The 10,277-nt window shown below is 49.5% G+C and overlaps 1 protein-coding gene across 1 annotated transcript in view; it reads right to left on the bottom strand.

Moving 5' to 3' along the window:
* Vwf (von Willebrand factor) overlaps positions 1-10,277 on the bottom strand; it is a 129,505-nt gene that overhangs the window by 38,779 nt on the left and 80,449 nt on the right. The window contains exons 27-34 of the mRNA XM_055609420.1: positions 9,531-9,666; positions 5,918-7,296; positions 3,846-3,962; positions 3,620-3,760; positions 3,181-3,324; positions 1,925-2,089; positions 1,127-1,170; positions 652-829 (exon numbers count right to left, since the gene is read on the bottom strand). Of these exons, the coding sequence (XP_055465395.1) occupies positions 652-829; positions 1,127-1,170; positions 1,925-2,089; positions 3,181-3,324; positions 3,620-3,760; positions 3,846-3,962; positions 5,918-7,296; positions 9,531-9,666 (2,304 nt within the window). The remainder of the gene's footprint in view (positions 1-651; positions 830-1,126; positions 1,171-1,924; positions 2,090-3,180; positions 3,325-3,619; positions 3,761-3,845; positions 3,963-5,917; positions 7,297-9,530; positions 9,667-10,277) is intronic.

Below are 10,277 nucleotides of genomic sequence, written 5' to 3'. Positions count from 1 at the left end.
AGATAGATAGATAGATAGATAGATAGATAGATAGATAGATAGATAGATAGATAAAAACTGACACTAGTCAACTGGTTATTCAAAGAGAAAGGTAAGAATCCATGACAAAAAAAAAAAAAAAGAAAAAAAAAAGAATTCATGACATAGTTATATTAGCCCACAATTACGTCTGTTGCCACTGCTGAGAACAAACCATCACCAGTGGCCATTTTTCCCAACAGCGAGGCACAGAGCTGCCCCTTCCAGACATTGACCACAGGCTTACGAAGGTTGGACCTGTGTCATGCTCTCATACCATGCCCCCTGTAGTATCCAGTTGCACGCAGTCCCATACAACTAAAGATGTGACTCGAGGGGAAGGGCTCTGGGAACGTTCTCGTGCACACTGCTGTACCATTGGCATCCCAGTGCTGTGCGTCCTTATGGGCTGACGTGAAATGGCCGAGCTGAACTCAAACCTCAGAAAAGCAGTGCTTCCTGTGGCTCTGTCTTATCTTCCCAAAGAGGGAAGGAGTGTAAGGCAGGACAGTACGTGTGTGTCATGGGACGGGATAGGTACTTCCACCTATCTGGTCCCACACCGGCTGTCTACACAGCAAGTTAAAAACCTGCTTCCCTACACCATGTGAACTGGGGAAATGAAGGACTCACAGGGACAGGTCCAGCGGCAGCCACAGGTCTCCTCCACCCGGACAGGGGACTGGCTGTTGGAACAGGAAGGCCGGGGTCCATGGTCACAGTTGACCCGGTGACTCTGCAGCAAGGTCTGGCCACTTGGCAAGCAGGTCACTGTGTGGCACTCATCTGGCAAGGTCCAGACATCCCCCGGCTACAGGAGGAGAAAGCAGATGTGAGAAAGGACCAGGATGAAGCACACCAAATCTAAGTTCGCCCACATGTCACTGCCTGCCCCTCAGGACAGGCTGGGGCTGGACAGTCTTACACCAGGGAGGCTCTGCATAGGACAGGAACTATAACATCAGGTTTACAAAGGGACCCCAAAACAGGCTAATCGCATGCAGGAGAGTGAGTCTAAGACCAAGCAGGGTTAAATTAGTTTATTAAGAACCGGGGCCCCAATGTGTATTGCTGGCCTTTCCTTCCAAGTCAACAGGAGGGGGCTTACCTTCTTCTCGTTCCCATCCTCATCCACACAAACTCCAGAAAACCCTGAAACAGACCAGAAAGTCTCCAGCCACCACCCACCACCAAGAATTCTAAACCGTCCACAGCACGCACTCCTCAATACAACTCCAAAGAAAATGTGAGTGGGTTTCTCGCTGGGGAGGTGGACCATCTGATGGTCCTCCAGACGCACTTTATGGCAGTTAATAATTGTGATAACAACAGTCATCACACGGCAGTAGCTTTCACTTATCTCCTTTCATGCCCACCAGGAGTGGGGGCGGAGGCGGAGAGAATGTGAAGCAAGATCCATAAAACTTGGAAAAGATCTGCTTAATGGTTGTTGCCAAGATAGCTACCATCTATCAGGAAAGGTCCACAACTCTGCAGAAGGTTTTCATTTAAAACTAATTACATTACTATATAAAACCAGGCCAGGAAAAAAAAAAAAAAACATGTTTGTGACTTAAAATCAACTTCACCTAGGGTCCTTCACTATTGGCTTTGATGGTGTGTTTCTAAAGGCCTTTCTATGTATACTGAGAGGAAGTATAGGACTGTGACCTGTAGGATGCTGGGGATCCTTGCTTGTCCAAAGTCCCTCAGCACAAACAAGCCAGGACTTCTGTTACTTGAAAAGCCTGATGCAGAGCTCAGTCGAACTGGGACTGTGCACAGAAAACTTTCCAGAGACCACTGGAAGTGTAGTCTATACTTTCCACAAATGGAAATATGGAAGTTTTGGTCATGGGGACAATGGTTATCTGAGAACTGAAAATATATGTATCAGAAGACTCACCAGAGCACAGTTTCTGGAAGAGGGAATTGCCCAGGGTGGCCATGGTGGGGAGGTCTTCAATTTGCTGGAGCTTTATGACATTGGAGCTGGCCCCAGGGCCTGCCAAGGTCCTCAGCTGGGCCTCGTCATATCGATCCCCAACCCCAATGGGGAACACTGCCACTCCTAAGTTAGCCAAGCAAAAGAAAGGGTCTGTGGTCAGGTGAGCCCAGCATAGACACTACACCTAGCACCTGTGCAGAGCTGCACGCAATCCAGGCTGGACACACACACAGCAGGCCTGTCAGGGGGGTGTCCGTGTGGGCAGTCTGTGCTAATGAGCTCCCGCAGAGTATCGGATGCCGTTCTAAGCAATGAAGATACGGCAGCAAACCAAGCAGGCAGTCCCTGTCTCCTGTCCTCATCGCCAACAGTAGTGGAACATAGAAAGCAAATACACAGATGTAGATAAGATACTTGAAAGAAACTGTGAGCTAAGAAGGATGAAAAGCACAAAGAACGGGAATGAACATTTTGTGGAGAAAGACCTGAAATTAGGATGGAAAAGGCCAAGAATAAGGCTGGGAAAGAAATGTCCCACACATTGAGTGCAGTGAGCATAAAAGCCCAGAGTGGAAGCAGGAGAAGGCAGAACATGTGTGAGGAGAAGCGAAGGCTGGAGTAGGCAAAACCTCCTCAGCCACGTCACCGGCTTCAGGGAGTCTCCAAAGGAAACAGGAAGCCAAGACCACGGAAGGGTGGCAGGAGCTCACCTGTACCCGCTGCTGTGCTGAGGATGAGCCGTGGGCGTGAGGGAGGTGAGGTTCCAGTCAGAAAGCTATCTCAGAGTCTCAGGTATGAGATGGAGGAGTTCACATGTAGCAGTGTGAGTCTCAAGATTATTATTTTTTTTAAAATGCAGCAACATGGTTGGGTTGCATGTGAGAGAAAAGGGGGATATTCAAAGGGGCTGAGAAGTCTAACCCGAACAGCTTCAAAGAAGGATACGAGAAGAGCATGTTGAGATAAAGCCGGGGTAGTGGACGGTGAACTGTGGTCCATGAATCTATTCAGCCCCACGACACTGAGTGAGAGCACTCAAGGGAATGAGTGTCAGAGACTGGGAGCCTAATTCAGCGGTAGAGTGCTTATCTAATGTGTGTAAGGCCCAGGGTTCAGTGCCCAACACTTTGAGAAAAAGAGAGAGAGAAAGAGGCCCACATACACACTCCTGCAGCATCTTAGCATGAGCTCAGGATGGTGCGCTGGACACTTACGGTTGGATCTGGCAGCATCCGCTGCTGTGTCCACCGACTCCGAGGAGGTATCCATGACAAGGATGACCACTGCTTTGGAGGCTCCAGGCCTGGCTCCGTGGATTTGTGAAGTTACATAGCGCACGGCAAAGGCCAAAGCATCTCCTGAGGAGGAGGAATGGTCCAAGTCAGGAACGATCATAAGGACAGGATGTTCTAATCCCTCTGAGCATTGGGCTTAAGGCTGACCTTTGGCACAGTCAAGAGATGAACAGTTATGGCTCAGAGCAACACTCAGTGGGACTGAGAAGAGACGCTGAGGACCATCCAGCTCCTCGCCATTCAAAAGAGGAAACTCAGGCCAAGGAGTAAAGTTACTGGCCAAGATCACTCAGTCACTTAAGCCAAGAATGGGGACTAGAACACAGGTCCTACATCCGGCTTGTGGCTGCAGCATTACCAATCCGGCTGGAGCCGCCTTCCCGCTGCATGAGGTCCACCAAACTCAGTAGATGGGCTTTCTCCTGAGCCACGTTCCATGGTACATCGACAGTATTGATGCTTCCATACTGCATCACGGACACCTGAGTGAGGTGGGGCCCTAACAGGAAAAGGGAAACGGTTAGAATCAAACCCCCCCTCAGAAGAGCCGCTCCCTCACCTGCAGATTCATGTGCATTGCTCACCAATGTTGGCCTTTGAAATGAAAGCCTTGGCGAAACTCTTCATCTTTTCAAAGTGAGCATCCGGCAAAGCAGAGGAGCCATCCAGGAGGAGGACCACATCCAGGGGTTGGCTGCAGTCTGCAAAGAAGAACAAGAAGATGAGTACACGAGTGGCTAACGGAACATCCTCCATCAGCCCCCACAGTAGCCAGTGGGTCTTCGGGGAATCACTGAGCACAAAGCACCAGCAAGAAGAGGGTAGACATTTACCAGCAAGGTCAGAGCATGGGCGCGGGACAGAGGAGACCATCTCTGGATCTATATGTTACTAGATTGAGAGGCATTGAAAAGACTCCCCCTCGACCCACACACAGTGCAAAGGCCCGCGAAGGAAGGCAAAAGGCTGCAGTCTTCTCAATAACAATGAAAATAACTGAGGCTGTTTGTGGGGAGGAAGAAGGCCAGAAAAAAAAAATATATATATATATACATATATGTACATATATAAATGCCATCATAAGACCCATAATTTTTAGAATTAATTAAACAATTAATAAGAGAAAGAAAGAAAATGGGCTTCTGTGCTGAATATAAGACTCTATATTTAAATGGGGGGAAGAGAAATGAAAGCAGAAAGGGAGCTATTGGAAGGTAGGAAGGGACCAATAAGAGGGACAGAGGAGGATAGTGGCATAGGATAACAAATATGAGCAAAGTGCTATGATGCCTGCGTATAAAAATATAATGAAACCCATTTTAACTAAAAAAAAAAAAAACATTAATTTAAAAAGCAAAGAAAATGGGTTTATGTGTTCTTGGGTCTCTAGGGCAGGTGGAGGTCCTCTGTGTCATGTCAGTCCCAAATGGCAGGTATTCAGGTTCAAGCTGGCCACCGCTGCAATCACAGGGAGGAAACACACAGCCAGAACATAGGCTAATGCCAAGTCAAACAGCCCAGCTGCTTTTCTCAAGAGCAGAAAAATCAAAGCAATATTAACAAATCTATGATGCGGGCTACGACCAAAACAAGGACAAAGACTAAATGCAGGGATGGAGAGCTATGAAAAGCTGCTGATTCTTCTGCTATAACGACACCAGCTTGTCAACAGAGCTACTCAGGAGCACTGAGTAGCCTGCATGGCCTACAGAGTGAGTTAAAGGCCAGTCTGGGCAAGTTAGGAAGATCCTGTCTCAAAGGGGAAAAGAAAAGAGGGAGGGGTGGCTCAGTGATAGAGCATTTGCCTGGCTTGGACCAAGCCATAGGTTCACTTCTCTGTCTATCTCACAACAGAAACAAAGAAACTGGTTTGATACCAGTATAGGTTAAGAAAGCAACATTTTAATCCTAGAACTCAGGAGGCAGAGGCAGGAGGATCTCTGTGAGCTTGAGGCATACCGGAAACACAGAGTTTCAGGGTCACAGAGTGTTATCCTGACTCAAAACAAAACAAAGCAAAAAAAGCAACCGTAGCAACAAGAACTTTTTTCTAAGCCTTTGCTGTGTGCCAGATGCTGTTTCAACCATTTCACAAAGAGTTGCTAATATCTACCATTTATTGATAAGGAGACTGGCAGGCAACACAGAAGTATCAGCTAGTAAGAGGCTGTTTTGGAATCTAGTTTCTGGATCTGTGTGTTTAACCCGCCCCTGTTGCCTGGCCTCCCGGCCTTGCCTTTGAGAACATAAGCTACCTGGAAAACTTCGGTGCACCAGCCTGACCCAAAAGAGAGTTAAGAGTCACCAGAACTATCAGAAGTTCCCTGCCAGGCAGAAAGTGAGTCTGCTCTGGGTGTGGCAGCAGGGGATGAGAGGGGGTCAATAAGACTTGCATTTTCCCACGTACTCTCTGAATTATTTAAATCTTAACAGTGGGCTCCTACTACCGTTGAATTTACTGGCCCAGGCAGTAAGAAAAGACCCTTCCCACCAAAAGAAACAGTGCAGCTCATGGCCTGGAAGGTAGAGGAAACACAGGTGGACTGAGGCAGGGCCTTGAGCATATGCCGAAAGCCAGGAAGTTAGCACGAGAAGCCAGGGGCTATGGCATCATCAGATAACACACGGGATCATCACACACAGGGTACCAGCATACCAGGGGTAGGGGACAGGGTGGGGAGCTGTAGCCCCTCCTTGGAGCAGCATCTCTGCAGAACCAGCTCCGGAGCCTCTCTGGGAAGCGTCTCAAAGTCTCGGATGAAGATGGGCATGTTGGGCCTGCTGATTCTCTCCAGTTCGTGCACATTGGCACGGGGGCCCACTCCAATGGGCACCACCTGGATGTCTCCAGGCAACCTCTTGATCTCATCAGAGGCAGGGTTCCCCGTGACCAGGTAGACCAGGTTAGGGGCCTGTTCCCGGTCCCCCTGGCTGAGAGAGAAACTGTGCTCAGAAACGTACTGCAGGGCCTGCCCAGTGTTGGTCCTGTTGCCGCCGCGGTAGCGGATCTCTCGCACGTGCTGCAGCACATCCTCCTTGGACTGGGCCTCGTTGAAGGTGTGCTCCACGGTTACTGTGTATGAATACTGCAGTACCGTGATGTGGATGCCATGCTGGGCCACATCCATGCGCTGTATTGTCTCCTCCAGGAACTCTTTGCTCTTATTGAAGTTGGCTTCACCAACTTCATCTGACCCCTCCAGGACAAACACCACATCCAGAACCATGGACTTCCTCTTCGGTACTGGTGATGAAACCCCAGAGATCCCTGGACCCACGGTGACCTGTGCTACCTGGGGAGGCTGAGTAGGGGCCGGGGGCTCAGGGGCAAGGTCACAGAGGTAACTGATTATCTCATCCCTTCTCTGCTCCAGCTCGTCCACCCCACTGAGGAGAAAGGCCTTGTTTTCGGGGGCCTGCTTCTCAATGAGACGGATCTGCTTGAGGCTGGCATGTGGCCCAATGCCCACAGGGACCACAATGACCTTCTTCTTCTTCAGGCCCTGGGCATAGCGGACCAAATGCCTGGCCGTCCGAGGGGGCTCCTGGCTAGCAGTCAGGAGCAGGGCGATGCGGGAGGCTTCTGGGCGGTCCACTTTGCCAAAGATCTGGAAGAGCGTGTACTTCAAAACCTCGCTGGTAGAGGCCACCTCACCGCCTGCATACTTAACCTGGCTGGCAATGCGCCGGAGCTCTGAGGGCCGCTTCCGGGCCTTCAGCTCAATGTAGGAGTGGGTGCCATCGTGGTACTCCACCACTGCCACACGGATGCGCTTCTGAGAGATGTGGAGCTTCTCCATCATGCCCACCACAAATGCCTTGAGCACTTCAAACTCGGCCTCGGAGAGCCTGGAGGAGCCATCCAGAAGAAAGACGAGATCCAGTAGCTTGTCGCAGGAGAAGCTGTCCAGGGGTGGCTCGGGGGTCTCTTCTACATATGGGGTGGTAGAGATGACCGGGCCATCTGTCGGGGGTACCAGCAGGCCTCCAGGCTCTTGGCAGGCTTCGCAGGTAAGGTTGATACCGTCACAGTGACTGTGGCAGAAGGGAAAGAAACCAAAATGATTTAGGAAGAACCTATGGGCGGGAAGGACCACCTCACAGGTCCTCCATAGAACCTCCTGCCTGCTCCCATTGAGCAAGCCTCACCCAAGTGACATGCCATTTTTGACATTTGTCCCAAGATGTGTCTTGAATACACACACACACACACACACATACACAGAGAGACAGTCAGAGCAAGACAGAGAGACAGTGAGACAGTAAGAGAGAGACAGAGATGGGAGTGAGGAGAAAGCAGAGGCTTCTTAAAGCTTTAATCCATCTTAGAACCTGAAAAATAATCTCTGTTGTTCCAAGCCCTCTATGGCCATTTAATGTTGATTTCTTTCCAATCTATGTCTCTGGCCACATTAATATTTAATTATAATTCAAACCTTCTTATAAGTGTCTCTGAGGACAAATATCATTGTGAAATGCTGGCACATGCTGGGACTTGTAAATGCTCTGCTGGAGATAAATGGCCTACATTAGAAACCATTATAGATGTTGTTAGGACTTAAGCTGTATGGATTTTGAACCGTGTTTAATTATGTTGGACCTCAAGGAAAAGAAGGAAAAGTAGAGTCGGAAGGTTTTAGAAAGATGTATAAAAGTTTGAAGTGGCTGCTTCATTTAGCAGAAAAGGGAGCGTGGGAGGACTATGGGGGTTGCATCTAGGAAGTGATGGCAGCTCCGAGTGCCGTCAACTGAGCACTGGCTAACCCTCAGCCCAGCTCCACAATACCCACAGGCCTGTGTTGAATCATCGCCCAGCCCACAAATTTCTATAGTACCCGATAGGTCTCCAGTCCTCTCTAATCACTGCACCCTTCAACCATGTTCTAGAAAGTAAAGGGGCAGGCCAGGCATGGCGGAAATCAAGGTGGGCTGTGGTGGGGATCCATACAGGGTGGGCCTCACTGCCAGCCAACATCCCCAACCTGCCTTGAAATTTGTGCATAGATGGCTGCTGTAGTGGATGCCCCTCTCTGCAGGCCAGCTGAGATGCTTGCAAGAGATGCTTGGAGCTTTCATATCCTTTGAGCTGGAGCCCCTAAGTAAGCTTGCCGTGAGCCCCACTTCCTTATTCCTCGAGTCTGTTTCAGCACAAGGAAGGTGAATGGGATCTTAGTGGGAAGCTAATTCCTGCTTCCTCATAATCCCATGATTTATGGCCTCCATCCTTGGTTAACGGCGCATGAGTGACATACTTTCTGGTTTCCTGTGCTTGCTAGAAAATCCACCCTGGGCAGCGTTTGCTCTTGTTTGTACAGATGGTGGCGGCAGGATCTGGCTCTGGCAGCTGTGGCCCCCTCCTCAGTGAGCTGAAGTTCCCATTAGGCTTGATAGGTGTCAGGGAGTGGCGTTGACTATGTCAGCATTTTAATAAATTTTCCCTACCTAAGGGCAGGACTTCAGAAGGCCCAGGAATCACTCTCAGGACTCCTCACCTTCCCAAGGCCAGGTTCCCAGGGTTCATTCCAGCAAGAGCCCAAGGTAACAGCATCGAACGTCTTCCGGTTCTGAAAGCCTGTGGCCTGGCCCACAGCCCCAAGCTGCTTGTTATGCTTAGGGGCCAAGAACCCCATCGCCCTTTCCTTCCTGCATCCACAGCACTCGCAAATGTTTAATGTTCATAGACTGGTCCTCAGGTTGGATGTGATGCCTAGTTAGTGAGTCGGAAATGTTAAGTACCCCTGTGTGGTCATACACACTGCTTACACGTGTTGGGGTATTACACTGCACTACCCAAAATGTACCTTTTTCCCCCACACAACAAAAAGGTAAAAACTCTTGAGAAGCATTAAAAAAAGAAAAACAAAACTTTAAAACATTGAGCAAGGGAAACAACTCTTCTTAAAGAAAATCAGACACTAGAAACAAACCTAACAGTGCATCAAAGGGGGGGGGGGAGATGGATGGATAGATGGATGGGCTAATTAAGCTCAGTCTCCATTCATGCTGCCTGGAAGTGTTTTCCAGAGCCCAGATTCTGAGAGCCTGAATGGGACACATACAATCAACAGCTCTACATTACCAAGCCAGGTACAGTGGTGCACACCTGTAATCCCAGCACTCGGGAGGCAGAGGCAGGTGAATCTCTGTGGGTTAGAGGCCAGCCTGGTCTACAAAGCAAGTCCAGGACAGCCAAGACTACCCATAGAAACCCTGTCTCAAAAAAACCAAAACAGAAAAACAAACAAGAAAACAAAACAAATCTACATTACCAATTCTGACACTGAGCAGGGTCATCAGGGCTCAAAGTGACTTTCTTGCCAGGGGCCAACCGCCGACCAGCCACCTCGCACACAGGGCAGTCTTGGGGGTCCACACAAGTCTGCAGAAGTTCATCCAGGATTCTTCCTGTATGACACATCTCATTAGAAGCCCACTGGTCACCTCTCACACCAGGTAAGTCCCCCTGCCACTGAAGAAACCTGACCCAGAAACCCACTCTCCCAGCTCCCTGGCCTCACCCACAAGGAACATCCTTCTTCCTTGGTCTTAGTACCTAAGTTTGCCCCTTAGAGATGGGGCTTCCTATACCACCCCTCTCGCCTCCTCCAGAGTCCTAGAACAAATAAACTCTCCTTCCCAAGGAGCCAAAAACCAACCCGGCTCAGTTGATTCTTCCCAAGCATGAACTCAATAACTTTAGGGCTGGGCTGTCCAACTTGATGTGCCTTGAGGCTACTTCTATGTAAATTAAGCATAGTTCAGTGAAATGAGGAAACCAGTTCCTCACACCTGTTAGCCGTCATTGCGTAGGACAGAACATTGCCACCACTGCAGCGAGTTCTGTTGGAAAGGGCTGCTTTTCCTCAACTTAGGAGGCTGAGACAGAAGGACAGCAAGGATGGAGGCTGAGCTATACAGCAAGACTAAGAGGAGAAAGAAGAAGGGAGGGACAGAGAGAGAAAAAAGAATGGAGGAAGAGAAGGAGGGAGGGAGGAAGGAAGGAAGGAAGGAAGGAA

This window comes from Psammomys obesus, unplaced genomic scaffold, assembly GCF_907164565.1.
Source record: "Psammomys obesus unplaced genomic scaffold, mPsaObe1.curated_primary_1811, whole genome shotgun sequence".
In the NCBI taxonomy this organism is placed as follows: domain Eukaryota; kingdom Metazoa; phylum Chordata; class Mammalia; order Rodentia; family Muridae; genus Psammomys; species Psammomys obesus.
Note: the sequence above shows the minus strand (reverse complement) of the source record. Positions and strands in the feature narration are given on the sequence as shown.